Source organism: Mycteria americana, chromosome 3 (assembly GCF_035582795.1).
Source record: "Mycteria americana isolate JAX WOST 10 ecotype Jacksonville Zoo and Gardens chromosome 3, USCA_MyAme_1.0, whole genome shotgun sequence".
Lineage (NCBI taxonomy): Eukaryota > Metazoa > Chordata > Aves > Ciconiiformes > Ciconiidae > Mycteria > Mycteria americana.
The window spans coordinates 26,713,988-26,738,395 of record NC_134367.1 but is presented as its reverse complement, the minus strand read 5'-3'; the positions used below and the strand labels follow the sequence as shown (position 1 = coordinate 26,738,395).

The window sequence follows — 24,408 nt, the reverse complement described above, 5'->3', positions numbered from 1 at the left end:
TTCTTGGCCACTGTTCATGTTGTTAACAGCTTTAAAAGCCTTAGGCCATCCTCTGTGAGCAGACACAGGGTATCTGCAAATTATAATAATGGAGAACAGACCCACATTTTGTTTACTTCAGCAGCTTCTGACCATTGTGCATGCTAGACACGTCAGAAAAAGGTTCCGACTGATACTAGAAAAGCCTTCTAAATGAGAGGCCCACAGTTTGCCTTTAAAGCATCCCTTTTTTCTTAGTCCTCCAGGCTAGCAGTTTATTGAAATCACTGTCTTAAAAGTATGTGCTATTTTTCTTTATTGGGTGTACTGTGGGCCAGCAGAGTTAGGTAAGAGGTAGGTGAGTGCAGGTTTTCTTCACCCTATTGCAGAACCACCAAGGTAAAATATATGAATACAAAGGAGCCCGCTTCACATAGAATAAATGTTCCAAAACAGAGGTTTTAAAAGTCAGAAACGAATCTGTCTCAAGTTAATAAAAACCAAGAGCAGTCTGATTTTGATGTAAACTTTGTGGCTTGATATGTTGATGATGTCTATGAAGTGCATTTTTTAAATTATTCATTGTAAACATGTTTAAATAAGTATTATTTTTAAAAAAAATCTGAAAACAAAAGTAGCCATTAAACTATTGGTAGTTGAGAATAATTTGGTTGCAAACTTATCAGTTAGCCAAGCAGGTTTGCATGTGGGCAATAATAGTCTATGAAACGCAGTCTCACTCTGATGCTTTTAGTAATAGGATTAACCATATTCTTTTGCATGTCACTGGTAGAATTAATAATATAAAATGAAGTTGTTCCAATATTGCAATGAAATCTAAAACCATAATAATTTCCAATATTAAAACCACTGCTGCATTATATTGCAATAATTGTGTTTAGCAGTTTGCAGGCATTAATATTAGCTTGTGGCTGACAGGTTTAATTTCATGGCTGTGAGAAAATGCAAGAATTATTTCAAATATATTAATTATATTTTTATCATCTGAAGAGGGATATTTTTTCTATAAGCACTTTTCACATGGAGGTCCAACATGAACATTTTTCTTTCTTTCAGCAAAGTGATGAGTTTTAATGAGAGAAATTAAGAGATGAAAAAGCTTATTAGGTCATTTAATTCTTACTGCTGCCAGTACAAGATTTTCCTTTACATATTTCAGTGTTTTGCCCATCTATATTAAATTACTCATGCAGCAGGGAATCCACCACTTCTCATGAGAGGCTTTTCTACAGTCTCCTAGATCTTAGCCTCAGAAAATATTTCTTTATACTTGGTATAAAATTAAAACAAAGTTTAGGCCATGACTCCTAACAGTTTCCCTGCCTGCTGTAGTCCTGCCTGGAATACTTCACAGCTGGCTGAAAACTCAGTCCCTTGCTAGCCCATCCTTCCTTGCCATCTCTAAGGGAGGGCTGCAGTGGGGTTCCAGAACAGGCACTGCTAAAACATTTCAGCTGACATTTATTTAGTGCTCTTAACCTTGAAAAATGTGCCTGCAGCATAGAAGAATTATCTTTCTAGGGTGAATAATCTATTTAGACCCAATTTCTTGGTGGACTGTTTTTTAATCAATTCATAGTCCAAGTGAATCCATTACTGAAAGAGGTGAGAGTCAAGACAATAAAGTTGGGATATAATAGTCCAAAAATTGTAATAAAATGAAAAAATACTGATAATACACTAATAACAGTGCTTTAAGTTGAAACAATGGAACACATCTGAAATCTGGAACAACCATCACTTCTTTCAGTAAGTCAAACTAGAACTTTTAGCAAAAGAGAAGAAATGAGGTGGATTTATCCTCAGTTCTCATCACCTTCTGCAGAAAAGTGGTTTGGAAAAGGCTCCTGTCCTTCCCATGCAGTTTACAGCAACGAGATTTTTTATAATAAACATGAAGCCAGCATTTGTACTGTCTAGTGAACTTCATGACATTCATTTCACCTGACTTCAGGTGCTTTCATCTGAGCTTGTTACTCAAGAGTTGCCTTCTGATCAACAGAGAGGAATCTCTCTGACTCTACAAGGAAGCCTTGGGTGACCTGATCTTTGTATTTAATCAAAGGTGACCACCTTGACACCCTACGCAAGGATACAATCTTCATTAATAGAAGAGGAAAATATTCTAAGCTGGCCGAGTTAGGAGATATTCTTCTAATTGTCATGGCATAATCTAATAAATATTTTAACTTTAATGGATGTATTGTTGTTCTTAAAAATGATACCGAGTAGGCAAACAGGCAAAGGAAGGCAGAAATTAGTAGAGTAACATCAGCTGATCATTAATTGATGAATTAGATATGAAGTTATTTACGTTCAAGAAAAATGCTATTCCCTGGACATTGCTATTAATAACATCCCACAGGCTACAGCTGAAGCAGTAACAACTGATAATATATCATTTAACACTAAAGGTGCAGCCTTATTAATTATTTAAAATAGAATTTGATCACAGATTTGACTGAAGATATTGACTTAAAAATCAAGTGAGAACATACAACTACAAGCAAGACCTTCTATAATCAAGTTTAAAATGAAGCTAGTAAGGTAAGATTGAACTACTTGATAGGATTTGTAAATATAAGTCAGTCTGGCTGTGGCTAGCCTGATGGGGATTCACGTTCAAACAATACAGACATCAGCAGTGACAGTCTCCGAATTTCATTTACATGTATTTCTAGTGGGACAAAATAAAGATTTTCAAAGATTTGAATTTTCTCTGTATAGTGAAACTACTCAAGTAATAATTCAGATTGAGATAAAGTGAAAGACCAGTATGAGGACTTTCTAATTGGTTTGTGTTGGGAAGAAAAGATACCGTTTTAATGATAGGATACTCCTAAGAGATTTGATCTTCTGTACACATTCCACTGGAGATGGAGGATTATCTTTCCAGCAAATGATTTATTTGGAGAGATAAAGAACAGGCTGTTACTCAGCTAGTGAGGTACTTATGTTAATATTTACACAGCAATAGGAGTTTCGCTAGATGCTTGTATGGAGGCAAGGAGTCCAAGCTCAAAGGATCCCTAATCTTAGTACCAGTATGCAGGTAATCTTTCTCCTGTCCCATCACAGATTCTGATGCCTCACTAACCAGGGAAAAAAATAGTTTAGTTCCTTCCTTTGCTTGTACAACAGTAAGACCAACAATAAAAACAATGCCCAGTTCTTGTGGCAGAAACAGCAAGAGGGTGGGCACTGGTTTTGAGAACTCTTACTAAACTATGTTTATTAGTATTGAAAAAAGCAAAGATTTATCTTTATGGAGTGCAAAAATAGTTTGCAGTTGCTCTGTCCTCTTCAAATTACACATCCATAATATAGTTCAACAAATATGATTGTATGAAAATACGCTGCAAATATTTTTCTTGCACTCTCCATAAAAATGTTAGCGTATGTACTGTATTTTTTTCTTGAGGGAAACAGATGTCAGGAACTAGGTACCTTACTGTTGCCATAAATGTCCTCTCTCTCCGAAAGCTTTGTTTATTCCTCTTACACAGTTTCTCACTTCCTTTTCATTCTCTCTTTGACATCAGTTTATCTTTGAATTCAGATTCTTAACTTGAACATGCTCTTCGGAAGTATGACATGCTGTTATTATCAAATAAGTGTGCTATTACCAGATGAGAGAACCTTCCGCTAACCTGAATGACTGCTTACAAGAGGAAGGGTTTAAATCACAGGGACGGGGGTGATTTGTAAGGCTAGATTACTGTCAACTGCTTAGACATTTTAAAAATACATTCCTTTAAAGAAACGGCATATGCATTTTTCTTTAAGTTGTCAGTAAGGCAGATTTCTCATTTTCCAAAAGCCTTCTGGATTCTTTCAGAGTCTGCTGCCTTTCCACATCAACATAATATGACATTCACTTAATACAACAAAAGTCAAAGCCTTACATAAAGATTTTAGGTTTAAATTGTTCAAATGCACAAAACTGTAATTAAAAAGACATTTTTCAAAGAGCATATAAACAGTATATGAGCATATAGAGCAAGAATATCTGTTAATTTTTTCACGTATAATTCAATAATGAAGAGTAAGTATGCATGTGCTATGGAAACCATTTTTAAAAACAGGTTTTAAAGGTCTTACTCGAGCTACTTGCTACACATTAGCATGCAAGGTATTTCATTCAGTTTCAAACCGATGGTAACCTGTTTAAACAAGTGCTGTGTTGCGTTTTGCCCAGTACGGGAGATAGACGGGGCACAGCATGTAACACTGTCAAAGAGAGTCAGCAGTCCCCTTGTAAGATCCTTAGCATTAGCTGTAATTTCCATGTTAATTTTGAACTCGTGCTATTTGAGTTTAAGATGTAATTACACTTGTTACCAGCTAAAGTTTTCTGTCATCACGTAACTCTGAAAAGAATGAGCACAGCCTTTGGGCACTATAGCCAAACAATATAAAAATGTTAAGGAGGAAGGACATATAGCAACTATTCTTCGTAATCCTGGGACTCACTTCCTACTTCTGTACGTGGATGATTCATCTTTCAAAGATTAAAATAACATTCATTATTAAAAAATGCTCACAGTGAAAGAAACTACCATCTGTCCTACAAATAGGAACTTCATTAATGCACTGTGAGAATCTTGTTAGATATCTGCATACATTATTTGTATAGATTACAGTTTTACAGATATTTGTGTATTCTACTTTAGATATCCCTTGAAAATTTGAATTGATAAAGGAAATCACTATGAAAGTAATGGAACAGTAAAAATTAAGAAGCATTTTGCATTTAAGAAGGTTTTGGAATGTGGAATTGATAATGACAGGAATTTCAGAAAACATTCATTCATGTTACTGTTATTATTCAAGATGTGATATCATAAAGTCCCAATCTAAATTAACATGACTGATTATATTTTAGGTACTCTGGCATCTACAACATACTAAGCATATATATATATACAGGTATAAGTATGTATATATATAAACGTATAATTTCTTTTAATGTTAATATAATCTCAGTCAAAAAGCCTTGAGCAGATGTTATATAACAAAACTGGGATATCAAAATAAGTCTATAAGTGGAAAATATGGTCACATTAAATGTCAGATTAACTGAGAAAAGACATCCCAAGTTTAACCAAGGCAGTCCAAGAAAGCCAATCCAGGCAGTGCCCTCAAAGTAAGCAATGAAGCTGGTAGGAGAGGTGCTGAATTTAGAGCTTCCAAAAATGAAAACAAATTAGAAACAATTAAGTAGATAGTCTGCTTGCATGAACCTCTGACAGTTGTCTAACAATTCCTATGAAAATAAAGTTGAATGTAATTTACTGAGAGAAGCAGAACTAATATAATAAGCTTCATAAGCAAGTCACATTTCAACTGTTACGGAGGAGCCAGACAGAGTATGTTACAAAATTCAATGTGTTGATGATGAGGATCAACATCGGAATTTTCGAGATGATAATGAAAGCATAGCATCAAAAAAGGGAGAGAATAAAATACCAAAGAAAAAAAGGGATATAAACATAACTTGCAGATTATAGATTTAAATGCATTCAAGGATGGTGGCAGTATCAACTGTGAAAGAGAAAAAGAGGCTAGCATGCAAGCATTTCCAAGGGAAGATACAAAGTCTGGTTTTGGCTGCATTATGCTTCCACTAATGGCATGACATCTAGGAAAAATATCGTGTACTGAAATGATGGATTGGATGTTACAAGGCAAGATGGGAACCAACTGAGTCACCAAGACAGAGTAGTAACTGAAATTTTCAGTGGATCAGATTATTGACCTCTTGTCCCTTCAGCAAAAGTACAATATGAGAATTACTGGGTAAATGCCCTCCCTTGAAAGGAAGGGCACTCAAAGGAGACATGAGGGAATGTCAGAGACAGAACATAAAGTTACTATGATTTCACAAGATGTTACACCAGATGTTCTGAGTGATTAGAAATAAGCAGCAGCTGAGAAAGTGAGCGGAATCCTGAGATTTTGTTAAAAGAGTTGTGAGAGACCGGTGGAGAAGTTCAGACCGAATAAAAAGGATAATAGGCAAATTGTGGGAAAAGGAGGAATGACTGGTAAGATATTACCACTAATTTTAGAAGTGCTGAAGAACTGAACTATGGGTCTTGATGAAAACAATTTGTTTTGGCTTATTGGAAAACATAATAATCTGGCACTCCTCTCTTTGAAAGAGTGTGTAAGATCTCAAAACAGATAAGATTTTCAGCAGACTAAAAATCTAGTAGGCTCCAAGATCCTGTTCCTTGTTTTTTAAGTTACGAGTTCATGAGTCTTGTCCTTGTTGACATTTGTTCCTGAGAAACATGCTAAAATACTCCCAGTGAAAGAAAATATTTTGAAGCCAGCCAATGGAACTAGCATAAACTGATATTAAAGTACCAGAACCAGAGGTGGGGACGTAACATTGAATGTCAAAATGTGAGGAATGTAAATACCAGAAATATATAAAATAGTTCATTAATTTATTCCAAATTTCAGATAATTTTTCATCTCAGATTTGATTTTGAAGTTCCATATTCTCACACTACAGCATTTTCATTTTTATATGTAGATCAAATATCCCTATAAGAATGCAGCACCAAAACCTACTTGTTTACATTGTTCTGCCTTTATTTGGCATGTATTTCATTACGTATTTTTCCCTTGCTAAAACAAGAAAACTGCTGAAATAAGAACTTGCTTATCTACTAAATCAACATCTTGAAAGTTTTAGGTGGCAAAGTCTGCAGATAGCAGACTAAAGCCAAGTCAACATTTTCTTACATTACCTCAAAAACTTTTATGCTTCCTTTTCTATCAGAGATCTCACGAGATCTCTGTATTTGCCTGTCAAACAGAAGCTATGCAGCTGTAAGTAAAATGATAATTGGAGAGATAATGTTAGTGGTATTCAGGCATCTCTCTCAAAGCAGCTTAGTCATATGCTGTATGGAATAAAAACAGGATCGGCTGAGTAAGGGAATTTACTGTTTCCCAGGAAAGGAAATTGCCTGCAACACATCTGGCAAAACGTTCTAACTGTTTCATTTTGACAAAATATACATTTCAGCTCTTCTTATAAGGTGAGTTCTGTAGTGTGGGTATCTCCTTTCTAAAAAGGGAAAGGTCTAATTTGTACTTTAAATATATCAAGCCACTATTTGCTATTTTATGTCAAATAGTGTCACTCACCTATAAAGCAAGCAGGAAATCACAGGCTAAGCAGCCTCAGTTTTTCAGTTTGCAGAATAAATGTATTATGAATGCAAACATGCCACTCCATATCGACAGCAGAAATAAAAGATGAAGAGAACAATGAACATGAAAAAAACACTGAGAGGAAGCAACTGGTCTGAATTATAACTTTTTACTCAATTTCAATACTGGCATATGTAAGATTCCATGCCAAATTATTTAAATTCCTTCCTACTTCAACATGTCTAACAATGAGAAGTTCCTTCTCATAATTGACGGGAGACAGATCTTCTCTGTCATTCAGCTTTTCTGGAATAAGCCCTGCCCTGCAAGCACACTTCTTATTATGCCTCTGAGGCTCAGTAAAAAGGCTGCATTCAGGCATCTTCCTTCCTCCTCCTCAGTTTTCAAGGACAAAAATGTATTTAACTTGCCTTACTTTTTACACCAGTTTTCTAAATTTAGCTGTTACTACTTTCTTTCCCCCTGAACTCTGACTGGCTTTGACTCCCTGGGGAGGCAGAGAAGACCACTTCCTCCTCCACAGCTGGGAAAGCTGCTCCCAAAGGGATAGAAAGGGTGAAGGATCACAATCAAATGCTCCAAAAGATGCACCAAATACGGCACTATCCTGTAGTGAAGGGTTAAAGGGATGTATATTTATTTTGTTGGCAAGGTGAACACTCACTGACTTTCCTGGGCAGTGGGAAAGAGCACTTCATTAAAGCAATGTGAGTCCATTGGACCCAGATGGGGAAACAGCAAAATCCTCCCTCAGTTATGTGTGTGTGTTGGGGGTTGTATTCCAGTTATTGCCCCTGCAGCCTGGAAGTATCAAGGACAAGCTGGGGAAAACATTACCATGGTGAACCTCCAAGAGCTGGATGAGAAGCACAGCGGAGTAGCTAACTGGTGGGGCCTGCTGCGTTGGTAAGGGTCTTCCAATAGTAATTTGTTGTCACTTCTCAGAATAATACCTGCACTTTCCATACCTTTTCCCTGAACTGCTGACAGCTGCCATAGCAACTGGCCATTCATTCATTCATTCAAAAAAAAAAAAAAAACCAAACCCCACAAAAAACCAAACCCAGCCAAAAAACCCGTAAAAGGTGAACTAGTTTCTCTTTCCAGTATTCATACAACCACAGTTCTCCCTAGTGGAGGTCCAAGATACAGCAAGCCTTGTTAGGCAGCCTCCAAGTTCAGTTTTGTTCCTGGCCCCATTACGGCTCAAGGGCCTCCTGGGGTCATGCATCGGCCTTTCCTAAAGGAAAACAGACTCCACTTCAAACCTTTAAAGACGCTCCAGTCTCTCCTCAAAACCCCAGCAAAACTGAGTTGCCAGATTACATTGGTGACCTGACTCACTAGTGTGGCATAGAGATGGTAAGCTTCATAGCAACTCAAAAACTATTGATTTAATCATGCCTCTCATGGAGATCCTGTCTAATGAATTCTCAGCATCCCTTAAATCTTGCCTTTTATATATGTACAGTTCCTTGAGTAGAGGTCTAATAATTAAAAAGAAAACTTCTAAGAGACTACACTGGTCAGTCTCATCTTTACCTTTAATATCTAGCCAAAGGATTAAAAAAATCCATGAAAATATAATCAGAAAAAATAAGATTATCCTCCAGTTCTTCCTCACTAGGAGACAGATACTTTCAGGGCTGGAGCAATCTTATTTTCAGCACTACTCTATTAAGGGTCCCTATATTTTTGGGGCTAGTTGTGAGAGGAAAAGCAAGCAGGGAACAGACCAATTTAAGGACAAGTACAAGTCATAATAGGAAATTCTCATTTAACTTAGCAAATTAATTAAAAATACTCAAATAACAGAAAGTATTGAATTTGAATGTCTGGTTAGATACCTAGAAATGCTTCACACCGGGTAGTGTATAAATCTAATGCTACGTGCTGTCTTCATTGGATAATAGTAGGTTTCTCAACTACCTTGCAAAAGACTGTTATTCACATGGAATTAAACGGTCTTTCAAAGACTTCAATACATTGAAAAGTAGAAATCAGTGTACAAAAAGCTTTTGAAACTTCATTAACAATGCAGGTAGCTGTCACATTAATTTGCTTTGCTATTGCAATACAAAGTTGAAGGGATGGAGAATGCACAATTTATATGTCAAACCCTCCAAATATGTACATTTTGTAGAAAGTAATCTTGACTGTATCCCAAGTTCCAAACATATTCCTCCATTTCCTCTGGCTGGAAGGATGAACAATGGCAGATGAATACTCCACAGGAAAAAAATCTGACAAATTGGTTCCACAGGTCACAGTCCCACTATAATTAGAACCTTTCTGGAAGTCTCCGGAATTGAATTCTGGAGATTTTCCTTTCCAGAGGTAACTATGTAGTATGCAAAGAAATCCCAACAGCTTCCAACAATGTAAGGCATGCATTTTAGCTGCTACGACTATTTTTGACAACCCCTGAACACAACTTCCATGATTTAAAAAGTAAAAGCCACATTGATACACTATGTGAAATATAGCAAGTTGTGTAAGAAAGTCTGTCCTAAGAGATCCCGAGGCACTCTGGGATTTTACTCATATAAGAGAAACTTTGGTCTGTAATTCATGTTAGTTTGACTAGCATGGCATTCCCTTTGTTTATTTTAATTAAGAAAAATCTATAGCTTCCAGATCCAGATGAAGCAAAACTCTCAGGCAGTTTGTCTTCAGGAGTCAGTATCCTATCATGCTGGTTTCAAGAAGACATTTTCTAAAACAGAGAAGTAAACTTTTCCAAAATTTCAGTGGAATCAACTCTTTCCCAGGGTTTGGTAAGTTGGTTAGTAATTTTCTGCTTTTTCAAGATCATTGATCAACGCAGAGAACATGGGAGTGGGAAGTAGGGGGAAGCTCCTTTTTACTCTTACACATACGTTTCAAATACTTACTTTATTAGATTTTTCCCTCACCTTTTACAGGCATTTCCCACTTCCAAGGGCACGGAGTTGGGCTAGTGCAAGCTGAGCGGGTAACTGCTATTCAGCCATGCCACTTCCTGAGGCATGCCTTACTGCCACTGCCTCGGGAGAGTTACTCCCTCTTCCAGTTCCAGCTGACTTGTGATTTGTAACTCTTGCTAATGTTAGCACTTCCAAAGTTAGCCGTTTAATACAGACAAAAAAGCTTTAAAATAAAATTTAAAAAAAAAGCTTGAAAACGCTTAACTCTTGAAAGACATGCCTAAAAATGAATGTTCATCTGAGGGAGTCAGTAAAATACAAAGTCTGTGTTCAACTGCAAACTTTTAATTACACCCCCTCTCTTGTTCTCTTTGCAAGGACGTGCCCAAGCCTGCTTTTGTATGCTTAGGACAGTGTCTTTCCCTGTAATTATACAATGCATTAAACACCAACGAAATTGCATCTTGGTTCAGCGCATTTAAAAAAAAAAATAGATTCTTTAAGAAGAACAAACAAGCCCCGGAACTTTTTTTTTTTTTTTTGGTCAGCGTTTAAAAATGATTACCACCACAAATAATTTACAAGCATAGTTGGAGGCTATCGGAACTGATTGCTCAGGCTTGGAAATTCTTAATTGGAGCCGTGCTGCAGGCATTCGCAGGGGTCCTGTTGCTGCCGGCTCCTCCCCGGGGTTTCCTCTCGCCCCGCGCAAGCCCCGGCAGCTCCGCGCCGCCCCGCGTAGCCCCGGCCGCGCCGCTCCGCGCCGCTCCGCGCCCGGGCGGGCGCTCTCCCTGCAGCCCCGCTCTGCAAATGCCCCCCCCCGCAGGAAGGCACTGGCGGAGCCGGGAGGGAGGAGCAGCTCCGCTCCACATGTCTGCCTGCTCTTATCAACTTATCATATAAGGGAAGGAAAGTGATTGATTCGGGCACCGAGGCCGCGCAGCCCTGACGCGGGCGAGGAGAAGAAAGCCTCGCGGCTTGCGGGCCGGATCCCGCAGCTTCAGCTTTTGCTTTCCGCATCTGACAGCTCAGGCCCGGCGGCGGGGGGAAGACGGCAGGCTGCCAGGTCGCAGCCAGGACGGGAGAAAAGCCCAGCCCTCATTCAGACGGCACATGGCAGCGGAGCACGCAATTTCAGCGCAGGTTAACTAGGTCTGGGCTCTCGCTAGCGCACGACAGCACTCTAGGCTCGCCGGGTTACCGCAGGAATTAAAATGCAGCTGACTGTTTACTTCTTTTGGGGCTGCAGTGTTTTCTTAGCCTCGGGGTACAACTCCTTTAGTAAGAGCATGGAGACGATAGGCAAGAAGCAGTACCAGGTTCAGCACGGGTCATGCAGCTATACCTTCCTTTTGCCCGAGACGGACAACTGCCGATCTTCTACTTCTTACGTGTCCAACGCAGTGCAGAGGGATGCACCTTTAGACTATGATGATTCTGTTCAAAGACTGCAACTACTTGAAAACATCATGGAAAACAACACTCAGTGGCTAATGAAGGTAGGATAACATCACTTCGATTCTAAAAATCTGGTTTACGGTTCCTTGTTAGCTATTTCATTGTGTTCTTTTCTTCTGACAGCTTCTAAATTCACAAAATGCATTATCTAAACTAAATTTTGGAATTACCTTTCAATCAAAAAGTTGTTTTGAAGTCTGAGAACATAATTTGACTGTCTGGAAAGGAACAGAGAACCGCACTGTTGTGCAGAGCTCGTGCCTTAAAGTTTGTCATTACATTTGAGTTGCTTGGACAAATAGTAATTACATTTGCAGGCAGACTGCGAGCATGTCTGAAATTTCTGACATGAAAGAACCAGCTACTAATTTATAATTAACTGACAAGGGCTATTGTATCTCTATTTAAAGAATATAGAATGTACCTTAATCCGAGGCATGTTTGCAAAATGTTATATTTTGCTTTCAAAACTTGCATGCAGAAATTAACATATTAAGACCCGCTGATAAAGAATTGTAATTCTACGCAAGGACTGCAAGTCTGACTTGCAGTGAAATTAGCTGAGTGAAGTGACAGAATTTCAAGAAAGTTCATTAGCGGATATCCTTTGCATCCTGTAACGTTTCCACTCAAATATATGATATTCAAGGGAAAAATATTCTGGAAAAGGTGTTGCAGATGCCACACAGCTTCCTTTAATGCAACTCCATTGGAACTAAGGGAAAATGACATGTTTATTGCCAAAGTGGCAACACTTGTAAAATTATACCTGAAAAAACAGAAAAAAATGTGTACTGCATAGGTTCTTAATATTACTGGAGAACAAACCTGATCACTATTCCCCATTTTTACAGAAACTCACTTGATTCTAATCAAATGAGTTTCTATAAAACTCATTTGTGTATGTATACCATTTGTGGTATACCATACATACATTTGTGTATGTATACCCATGCTGTATACCATTACAGTTCAATAGATTTTGGTTTAATAAACCTTTACTTCACTGGTACCTGAAAAAGTGTGATAGCATAGTTTAACTGGATAGTAAATGTATGAGTCTTTATGTCTCATACCAAGATGCCTATCTTCTAAGCAATAAATATTTTGAGGACTTAACTGAGCAGTTGACATAATGGCTCCAAATAAGTGTTCAAGTGATGCCATAAGGGTTTTTTTCATAAAGAAAGAAATATTTGTTGCAAATGGAGAGAATTCACAATTGTCTACAATGAGTAGCCAATTCTTTATTCTAAGCTTACATGACTATAAAATAATTCTGCATTAGGGTTCACGTCTCTCATCAGTTACAAAGTTACAGAACTAGCATGATACCATCAAAGGAACCTGCTGGAGAATTTGTGCGTGTAAGAAACAGAAGTCACACTTCAAAGCAGAAAGCATAGTGTTTTCATCTACCTGAAAATGAACCTTGAAGGTTAAATCCAAAATGCTTACACTTGAAGGCTGCAGTGTGGGCCTCTAAATCTGTCTTTATGGGCTTAGGATGCTTAATTTAGACGCCCAAATAATGTCAGTTCAGTAGCTTTTGGTTTTTTAATCTCACAGGCAAACATACTTCCCTCCACATGCTTACCTTTCTACTTATTAATTTACAGTGCTCACTATTGTAATGTTAAGACCAACATTAACAGATGTGCAATGCAGGATGAAAAACACACAAAGTAAAACAGTCTAATCTACCCAGCTGCTAAGCAATTTCCTAACATAAATAGTAAAATCACACACAGGACTCCAGTGCTAAATGCCACTTAAGTAGGCAAACACAGTATCGTAAGTGGCATCAGGTAAACAGAAACCAGTAAGCAAATTCCAGCATCCTTATTTAGTAAAAACTCTGCTTTTTCCTGTCCGTCCCTGGGAAATCAGTTACAAGAGGAACAGGATAAGTATATCTAACCCATTCTTTGGGGGATCAAAAGGCAGATTTTCTGTTTTACAAGACAGAGAAATGTTTCTTCTATTTGAGCAAAGATTTCCAAATAAGATGCTTTAGAATAGATCTTTTCCTAGCTGTTCCACAGCTAAACATCCTGTAAAATAACTGCTGTTTGCCTTTTTCACTATTTTAACACCTGCTCTTTATGTCATCTGTTTTGTTCACAAAGAGACTCCAACAAAAGTAGCTTTTCCTCAGATTTGCTTTGCTAGAGACACCTGGTTTGCAAGTGAAGATGAAAAGCAAACAATAACCTTTAAAGTTGCTTACTGAGTTTACTTGCTGGTTTTTTAAGGTCACTAATACGCTTTCCTAGGTTCATATTTCAACTTATGAAAATATAATACTAGATTAATCAAGGCATGGCGAAAAAAAATTTGTTCACTTAGTTTTTATACCGTATTGAAAGTGTAATGTAAGACTGATCTAAAAAATAACCTGACATTAACTTCTCAGAAATTGCACAAAAAATTGCTTTAGGTCTTGCTTTTTTAAAGCTATTTTTGCTCATTTAAGAGGCAGCACCTGTTTTGTTTTGAAGTCGTGTAAAAAAAAAAAAGCATTACAACCTTTTAGCGTGAATCAACCTTTAGACGCTGTTCCTGAAGTATTGCACATCCCAAAACATTTTTACACTCCTCCCCCCCTCCTGCCTTTAATCCATCAACTAAAGGAAACATTCTGTTTCTGAATGAACCCTAGGCTGTATGAATGGAACAGCATGGGAAGTGTGCGCTTCATCTGGTTAATGGACAAACACAATGGGAAGAAAATGAGTTACGTAGGTCCAGGTTCTTTTCTGATCTGCTCCTGCATAGGGAGCAGAACACTTTGTGCTACAATAGCTACAAATTGCTGCTTCATGAAAACACAGTTTTTTTGGTCTGAACTGTATTAATGCCTTATGCTACTACCATACATACCATACATAAAACTGTAATGTCTTTTCAAAAGTAGATTATGTTTAAGCGTTCAGATGACATACCAGAACAAACCACTATTCCACCTAATCCAGTGGTTAGCAGGAAGCCAGTAAGCGATGCTGTAGAGCAAAGACCAAAACCCTAGACCAACTGTGCAGCAACATACCTGAAATGAACGTTCTTTGACTCTCCCTACCTTGGGATCAATTTGTATATTGAAGTGTAAGATTTTTTTTAATGCGTGTGTGGGCAGGGAGAACAAACCTCCCAATAACAAGATTTTCAATTAATTTGAGAGGATAGCAGATTGGTATACAGCTGAGAAACAAGACTGGAAATTTTAGATATAGACATGTATGTTGGCTATTATACTTTGGAATTTTTTTTAATATAAAACCAAAATCAGTTTTTCAGATATTCCTAGAAGACAGGCAATTCCCTTAAGTTCCACAATTAAACAAATCTCTATCTTAATTAATGGCAGCTTTACCATTTGGATCACGGCCTTTCTACTCAAGGAATTGCACTTTTTTTTCAGGTATTAAGACATTGAGATAACTGAACGGGAACTTGAATTTACTTCTTAGTACAACATTTGAAAACAATGTATGATCAGATTGATTATAGCATATGGAATATAGGTAATTTATTTGTACTTTATCAGCAAATCAAAAGACTAGAAAATAAAAGTCTGTGCCAGGAGTCAACATTTAAGCCTAAGACCAGAACTTCATCCTGAACCACCCCAGCAGACTGGGAGGGGGACACTTTGCTGATAAGAGATGCAGTATCTGGATACTCTGAAATGAGATTCATTTTTCCTTGTCTTGTTATCCTGGAAGCTAAAAACCCTTTGTCAAATGTATTTCGTCTCTAAGCACAACAAAATCAGATGTTTTAAGATGTACAGGAATGAATGCTTATAATTTTTGATGAGTAATTACCAATGAAAGGTTATAATTATTGTCATACTTGTACTAAACTTCATATCTCAAATACAAAAAGATATTCTGACATGCTGTCATCCAAAACCATCTGCACGCAACGGACAAGGACAAATATGTGGTACAGTGTTGGATTCTGAAGTACGCAAGAGATGATTCTGACTCTGAATCAAGAGCTGCATTCCTTTCTTAAGTAATGCATCTGTTTTCACTTATTGTGAAAAGTGCTTGTTTCTGTCTATCAGCTATGTATTTGCTCAGCAAAAGAGTACTGGCAGGACCCAAAAGAAAATGCTTTTTTACTTTCAGATTAGTACATGTTATCGGATAAAGTTTCCACGCTACTTTAAATGATCTGACTATGCAGTTTATTGTTATATCTCCTGTAGATAAATTTCTGTGAAAAGATTTGAAATGACACTTTTGCATGTGTTTAAAAAGTACGTTGTAAAGACTATTTCTGCATCATTCCACAAATACCAAATTGGTGATACAGGTATGAAATTGCACAAAATCAACAAAGAGGACTAGAGATTTTCTTGTACAAATCTACAAGACAAAATTGAAGTTGAGAGCTCGCCATCTCCAAGATGTTACCAGTAAAAAATGTGATAGAGGCTTGTTTTACTGAACCAGTCTCTTACTAGCATTCAAGATATATTTTCATGTACTTTGTTTGTTATTAATATAATCATAAACTTATCTTTGACTGGTCCAAACGGCAAATTGGGAGACTTTCTCCATTAATTATTGACATCAAGTGCTTTATTTTTCTTCTTTTTCTTCTTTCTTCAAGTGTACATATAGGAAATGAGCCTGGAGATGCTTGAGTTGACAGTTTCCAGTCCTTTTTGTTTGCATACCCACTTAGCATACAAACGTTAACAGCATAACCTTTAGAATATCTTAGAAACTTTTGCAGAGAGTCTGAGGTTCAGAATGGTGTTTCTTTTACAGACGATTATCTTGTTACTGCTCCTCTTTTGTTGATAATTATGAACAAATTCAATAACGTGCATCTCCCCATAATTTACCAAGGGAAACAACCAATATAATTTGCTTGATTCCTAATCACAAGAAAGAAGCTATCATGTATGTATTGCTTAGAATGGAATTTTGCCCAGAAGACACAGATACCCATTTCTAACCTTCAAAGTATGACATCTAGTATCTTCAGTGACTGTATTATACTGTCCTTTTCATACTACAGTATTTGTGGTTTTGAAAATATACCACATTCTACATTATTTGATTTACAATACTTCTTACAGTAAACCAAGGCAGCTTAGTAAACCACTATTTATTTAACAGCCTTTTACATACTTTAATGCAAGAACCTCCTGTTGCATCTGTTATTTCATGGGATTTTACATAGCTTTGGCTTAAAGTCAGGATGGGGGCAAAGTAAGACCGTCTTCCTCCACCATTACCCTTATTATAGGGCTAGGTATGCAAAATGCTGCCAACTGATTTAGAAGACATAGTCTCAGACCTTAGATTAGGGTCTACAACAGAGAGGTGCCACTCTTGGATCCTTCTCTGGAGCTTAGCAAACCCAGAGTTTCATCAGATGACTCAGTCTATCTTAATTAGCTCCCTAGAGTAAGTTCAGTCTGTCTCTTCAGCCTGGAAGAGAGAGAAATAGAGGAATGGAAAACTTAAAAGAAATCCCCCTTGAAGAGGCAGATTTATCAGCTTTGCTGAAGAAGTTGCAAAAGCTAGCATGCTGAACAGCCCTCATCCTGGCATGCTACTTTGGCACTAAAGTCTGTAAGCCTCAGAATCAAGAGACAATAGGTAGAAAGTAGAAATGTGGGCTAGGCTGCAAATGTGATATGAGTATATAGATAAACATTATGCTTCCCACTTGTTAAAACAGCTTAGGTACAAGAGTCAAATCGGGACTGATGGCCCTTCCATAGAGTTTGGTGTCTCCCCATTCCCACATCCTGACAGAATCATAGAATCACAGAACGGTTGGGGTTGGAAGGGACTTTCAAAGATCATCAAGTCCAGTCCAGGGGGCAGGGACACCTTCCACCAGATCAGGTTGCTCAAAGCCCCATCCAACCTGACCTTGAACACTTCCAGTGATGGGGCATCCACAACTCTGGGCAACCTCTTCCAGTGTCTCATCACCCTTATTATAAAAAAATTCTTCCTGGAACAGAAGATGCAAGTTGTACTTCAGATAAAAAAGGATCTGGCATCTAGTTAGCAATAAGATACTGATGGGAGCCTTAAGGATACCCGTACAGACTGCAGAAGGGAAAATGGGAGAAGATGTCTCTTGAATAAAAAAATATTTCATGTACGTACTAGTATATGAAACAAGGATGTCACACACAGAAAATGTTTTGGTAGTCCAAATGCTCTCACTAGGAAATCTCTTAGTGGTAATAAAAGCTAAACCACTGAGAAAACAATTTATCAGTGGACCATAAGTATCAATATAACCTTCAAGAAAAGGAGAGTTTCTATAGCACTGAATAACAAGTTTCAGAAAAAAGCACAGACAATTTTATCTGCCATTTTATTCTTTGAATTTCTCAGACTAGCCAAATATAAATTACAGGTGAAAAAAATAATAGGATCATCAGATAATTTCATAGGGCTAAGCATCTCGGGGGGAAAAAAAGGTATGGCACAGTAATTTAATACTTAGAAATGCCTTAGAGATACAGGACATTCCACAGTGGAACAAATTAAACCAAATAACCTCACACACACACAAAAAGTTAAAAAGTGCTTTACAACTGGAAATACTGTGATCATTTCATTTCCTTTAACAGATGTATCTCTAGGAAATGGGGCAGAGGAAAAAAATAATTTTATTTCTTCTCTACTGAGGATAAAAGAAATACTGTTTGGTGAACCTAAAGTCTATTCCAAGTAAACCAAGCTCAGAGGAAATGTTAAAGAATTCTTCAGGTTACAAAATCCAGATCCATGTTTTGTATAAAAAACCCCCCACACCTAAATAGTTCTGCAAACACTCACTGTGTCAGTTTTCAAGCTGCCTAGGAAAATACATTACTGCTCCTTAAATGCCCTTATTTTAAAAAATGCTTACTACGTTCCAAATAATTACTGAAATCCTATTAGTTTTTATCTGTTTGTGGAACAGGTTAACCCTAAAATTAAGATGTTGTTCACAAAGCTCAGCAAATGTATCCTGCAATTTGTATGATTAGGAGATACCTGTTCTCATTCCAACTTCCAGCACATTATGATTTAGTCTGGACAGAGAGAGGGAAGCTATAGGAACTTTTCTGCTGTCTTTATACCTCCCATACAAAGCTTTATCAGTTTATCTAATAAACTTCCAGGAGCCTACTGAGGTCATTACAAGGTCTTCCTGCTAAAAAGAGAAGGCTGATAGAATATGCAACCTTCTCTCCATTAAGTTCTCTCTCTGTTAGTGAAAGTATGGATGGAAATCTAGTATTCTTCACAGAGTTACATTACTCACAAAAGCTGTAAGGAGTGAAACATTTCCCTCTCTAGATGAGTGAATACTTCAGAATTCTTAGATGACAGCAACTTTCTTTCCAATTCAGCTGTCTCTAGAGATTCCTCTTAAACCCAAGAGGCATATAATGTTCTAACTTTGCTCTGACTCCCTTTAATACTGTAGGGAAAAAATAATATTTTCAGTTTTGTATTTGTATTCGGGTCTCAAGCATCATGACAGAGCTTAAAAAAAAAGGAAACTATATAGCGTACCTTTATCCTCTGGGGAACAACATATCACCTTTCTATCATTGATTTTGGTCAGGGATTAAAGTCAGTGTGTTGTGGTAACACAGCTGAGAGCTTACAGACTATTTTATTGAATAGCTAGCTACAACATCTTATTATTTAAGTTTCCAGAAGGGGAGAAAAAAAAGCCTTGCTTGATACATTACAGCTCTCTCAATGTTAGCAACTAGAATTCTTTAAGAGGCATTAAATTTTTAGACTCTGTAGTACCTTTTAATAATGTAATTATCAAGAAATTGGAAATAGCTACGTGCATTTCAAAAACTGTGCTAAAACATACACGAGGACCAGAGTAATTCAGTATAAAGTCAAAACTAGCATAGTAGAGCATTCTGGTGTGGTACAGCATAATCAATCACACAGTTGTCATCATTTGAGCTACTTCAGAAGCAATGTTTTAGTATGCTTTTTGAATAAAGTGTCAAAACCACATGAAAACACACTAGGCAAATGTTTGATCTTTAATTATCACTCTGCTTAATAGAGCTTTTTGACAGGGATAAAAGCTAAAAGTTCTCATCTTTGGAGAAAGAAAGATTGTATCCATTTAAAAATGGTACGGTCTTCTTCAAATCTCTAGTATAAAAATGACTGAGCAGTGTATTAAGCCCCGTCCAAACAACAGCTTGCAGACCTGTTCATTCTCACGCTGCAAGCGTTAAGAGTCATTCACCTCGTGTACTCACGGTATCAGCTTCATCGCTATGCTTGCTTTTTGTGTCAGGCCTGCACCTGACGTGCGTGATCCTGGAAGGAAAAAGCCTCTTTTGTTCCATTCTGTCAGGGTGTGGGAATGGGGAGACACCCAGCTCAGTGGAAAGGACATTTCCTGGGCAATAGCCATAGCCCTTACCCCACCAGCAGCTCCCCTACATATGATACGACGTCAGTGTACTGGAGACCTGCCTTTCGTCATATGATTTGATGTATAGTCTTACACTGAGGTATTTGAGTAAGCTCAGAGGTTTAATTTTGATAGCTGGCACCTAAAAATCATTTTATCTTCCTCCAAAGAACTTGTCGAGATCATACTAAGACACTTCATATACTTTCTTTAGGTCCTTTCCTTTGAACTACAACATTATGTTCTGTATAACTGCTTCTGTACAATTTTCTCCCCAATTTCCATTTGCAAGGTGTAAGCACCTGCAAGGTAGTAGTTCAAACCCACAGTTTTGAAGAGAAATATAAACCAGCCCCTTAAGGAGAATGTGTCAATCGGTCAAGAAGCAGTAGCCTCATTTTTCCACAGTATCAGCTGTCAACTGACAATCATCTCAACTGTGCAAAAAGTCAACATTCAAACATCAAAAAAGCTGCACATCCAAGACTGAAATATATGTAGCAATGGAAAACACGCTTGCCATACTTTCCTATTGCATTAGCAAATATTCTGTCCATTCAGACAGTTCAATATTCAAGAAAATTCCCTGGTGAAGACTTAATGAAACAATTTCCATGGTTTTGCTTTTCTTTTCAGAAAGCTTTCCTATAAATAGGGTAATTCAACTACTCAAAGGGAACACCAACTTCCAGTTTCTTAATACAACTTTAAAAAAATGGATAAAGTAGGCGAAAGACAGCTTAAGTGAATGAGTAAAACCAGACAAAATCTTGTATTTTTCTGCTTCTAAGGAATTGACTTAAATAAAACTAAACTTCCTTGCATGAGGTCTGAAATTTGACTATATTAACTATCCCAGTGTTTTTCACTTATGTCAAACTTTCATCCTGATGCCAGATTTTCTGTCAGATATAATGATTGCCTATAAAGTAATAGTAAATTAAAAAACCCTGTTGTAACTGCTACTGGAGCCTTACTGGGAATGTTTCTGAAAACTACTCTGACATGATGAAACAAAGTTCAAATAACTAGAAGGTAAACCCCAAGACTAATAACCTAACCCTTAGAAAGAGTATAAACTGCAACAAATATAAACAATCTGACCCTGTTGAAATCTTACCACATACAAGCAGAGATTTGGACAACTACAGTTTATCAGCTATGGAAGAAAGTTTAAGTATAGTTAATAATACCCTAATTTTTACCCCTGACACATACGTTTATTTGACTTGCATCTAGAAAAAACTTATCCATGTCCTGAGTTCAGCTTCTTTGTTATGCTAAACTTTATTATTTTAAAAAGGCTCTGACAACAGCATGCAAAAACCTAGCTCTGCTCTAAGCAAGTAGAAAAATTCCCACTGACTTCTTAGTGAAACTGAGATTTCATCTGATATATTTAAAAACTCATTTGACTCAAAAGGTGAAACTCTTTTTTTTTAAACTCTTTGAAGTTGATAATGGAGTAAATCAATAAATCAGACGTGCTTTAAGGCTTACTTCATGTGGACTACCTCTAACTAGTAAGGATACTATTGGAATAGAAAAAAGAGTGATGATTTTAATCACAAGGAAACACACATTTTCCTTTTCTTGTCCCTGTCAAGTCCATGTGGGAATAAAATTTCCCAAGAGTCTCATCCAGTCAAGTCCTTCGCACTCATCATTTTCCTTGGTGAATTTCCTTCTAACTTCACAATGTTTTTTAACCTTCAGGCCAACCAGACAATTCCTTCCCTCAGCTGGCTTTAAGATCAGTCTTCCAGCCCCCTTTTGCAGCTCATTGCTTTTATGAATTCCTATCCCCGACACATCCATTTTTAAAATTCTGCTCACACAGATTCAGTTCTTTTTTTTCCCCCTTCTTCTTTCCCTTCATTAAGACCATTCAGCTTCCTGGCTGTCCAGTCTGAACTCCCTTTTCTCTACGTCCCTTGTCATTCAGGATTCTCAGTTCTGGATTATTTTGTCCTCGTTGTTCCCCCACCTACATGCATATTCTCCTGGGTATTAAGACAGCTTCTTTTTCTGGCTAGCTGCATGCAGTACCAATGACACTGTACTTTCTCTGTTGCTAGATGTGGTTACTCATCTTGAGAACAGAGTCTTGCATCCAAGGGATTCTCTTGAAACTGCATTTAAAAGTCTCCCTCTTCAGTGGCCCGTCCCATCAGATCTTGACAGACAGGGACAAATACCCATCCTATAGTGCATAGCTTTGGTTCTCAGCCATTTTTGCTGATTTTCTCCTCTTCTATTATAATCAATGCCAATAGCTTAGTTTTGAATGGATCTGGCTCCAGTTTCTGGTCTTCGTAGAAGGGCACCAACTGGCAGCTGCCTGGCTTCAGGCTTTCAGGAGCACTGATTGGAAATCAGCTCGAGAGGTGACTTTCCATCACGGCCTGAGTGCTCTGTGGGGCACCAAAGAGGAACTTTTGGAAGCAATGGATGGGAAGACTTTTCTTCTTGGTTCTGTTCCAACAAACTAAACTGCCTGCTTTTAGATGGATAATCCTAGCTATTGAGGTGAAAAATGTATTTTTTATCAGGATGACATATTTTAATTTTTTTTTTTCTGCATCACACACTACATTTTGTTTCTGCAATATGCTGCCTATATGTGCTGATCTTATTTCCAAATATTTGTGTTTGTCCACTCTTAACACAGTAGCTTCCTGTTTTATCTTTCAAGCATGGAATTCCTCAGAAGCTTTTGCTTTAAAGACTCTTAACTGTGCGTGCTAATGGAATAGCAAAGGGAAATAAATAAGTGGCATTTGACAAGAGCATTCAAGATGCTCAGTTTTTTAACTAAGCAGAGGTGACCACCTGAGCTTCCCTTAATTAAGGCAGCACTTAGTGCTTTCTGTAGTCACAGTCAAGTCCATTTTGGTTTTGGGGTCCTGCTTCCCCCGCCCAGTGTTTTGGAAACCTCAGGGAAGTTCTCTGACAGGTCTGGTCTAGCAAGCACGGAATTTTCAGACTGGTGATGAAAATGTAGCAGCTTTTCAGACACACCATCTCCCCTGTCTGTCTAGCTTATTAGCAATGGAAACAGTGGAGAGAAAGATGCAGCATGTCTTAAAAAAAGAACTACAGCACTTAAGAGAGGAAATTACCTTTTTTTTTTTTCCCCAAATGTACAGGAAAATCAGTGCTTGAGTTCTTAGTAGAGAAGTTCAGTCCTTCAAAACTGAAATCAGCAGCTGACGTGTACTGTCTCGAAGTCTTGAGCATTCAAAAATTGGCAGGCCTTCAGCTCAAATGACTGGTTCGCTCTTGGTAGCATCATCATTGAGGCTTCTTCTTCAAGAAAAAAATCTTATGAAAGCTCCATAAACTATATTTAGAAGCCGGTATGTTGCAAAGTTTAAGAACTATTCAAAATGCTTTCAGTTTCCTTTATCTGTGAAGTTTAAAAAAAAATCTAATGAATTTTCATGCTGAAAGATGATCTGTGAACACAGCTTCGAAACAGGAGACACCCAGTTTTATAGCTTACAAAAGGGACTAATTGTGTTCACAGCTTCCTAACTAGTTTGATCCTTGAACTCCGAATCATTCTTCCTTCTGGTTGGAAGTGGAATGCAAGATGACTGCTTCCCTAGAAAGCAATGCTGAGAATGAACTGTGAATGCCTAGCTCTTTTTCACTTCCCCAATAACATATTTTGAAAAGAGGAATTTGCTTTATATTTCCTCAAAAAATTGCATTATGATTTGCTCCACCACATCATGAGCTATTCTGTAAAATACACTGTCCTGTTGAAAGAGGAATTCATAAAAAAATTAACTTGATAATGTAAGTTGAGAGAAAAAAGATAAATGGTTTTATATTAAGAAAAATCTGTGCCAGATATAAATTCGCTAAAAACTTTGTAAAGTTTATAAGGCTATGTAGCCACTGTCTTTCATGAAAAATGTCTTAAGTATCCCTACCATCAGCTTTTATTTCAGCTGCCTGTTGCTCAGCACAATGGAAAAAATATGCAAATGGGAAAGGATTACTTTAGATCTGAGATCTAAGCACATGTTTATTCAAATGTGGGCTTTTTAGGGCAGAATCTCAGCCTTATACCAGTCTGATTCACTGATGGTAGCATGCAAGTACAAAATATGACTGAAAACATGTAGGCTTGTCTCCAAAAAGTTTGAATATTCAATTTGTGAAATTATAGCCCAATGCTATAACCTAGTATTTAAAAATCAAGTATCAATTAGCAGTATTTCTTATACTGTTCATAAATAAGAAATCCCAATTTTGAATGTTGGTGGCTCGTTGCACATAACGAGGAATATTTATATTCCTTTCAGTGAATGGCAGAAGCATCATTGGCTTCTTGTCTTCCTGGCTTCAGTGCTACTGAACTTCGGCAAAATGCCATTCATGACTCAGACTATTTATTTATTCTTTATTT

General features: G+C 37.5%; 2 protein-coding genes across 9 annotated transcripts in view; one reads left to right on the top strand and one right to left on the bottom strand.

The window, feature by feature from the left end:
- MCPH1 (microcephalin 1) overlaps positions 1 to 24,408 on the bottom strand; it is a 139,708-nt gene that overhangs the window by 24,366 nt on the left and 90,934 nt on the right. Inside the window, exon 13 of one of the 7 annotated variants that reach the window (XM_075498054.1) lies at positions 3,049 to 3,092. The exons of the other annotated variants lie outside the window; for them this stretch is intronic. Within the exon in view, the coding sequence (XP_075354169.1) occupies positions 3,090 to 3,092 (3 nt within the window). The 3' untranslated portion in view covers positions 3,049 to 3,089. Of the gene's footprint in view, positions 1 to 3,048; positions 3,093 to 24,408 lie in introns of those variants that run through there. 7 annotated transcript variants of the gene reach the window in all.
- Positions 10,837 to 24,408, top strand: part of ANGPT2 (angiopoietin 2) — a 49,272-nt gene continuing 35,700 nt past the window's right edge. For both annotated transcript variants that reach the window (XM_075498056.1, XM_075498055.1), the window contains exon 1: positions 10,837 to 11,596. In XM_075498056.1, coding sequence (XP_075354171.1) covers positions 11,312 to 11,596 — 285 coding nt within the window. In that variant the 5' untranslated portion in view covers positions 10,837 to 11,311. The remainder of the gene's footprint in view (positions 11,597 to 24,408) is intronic.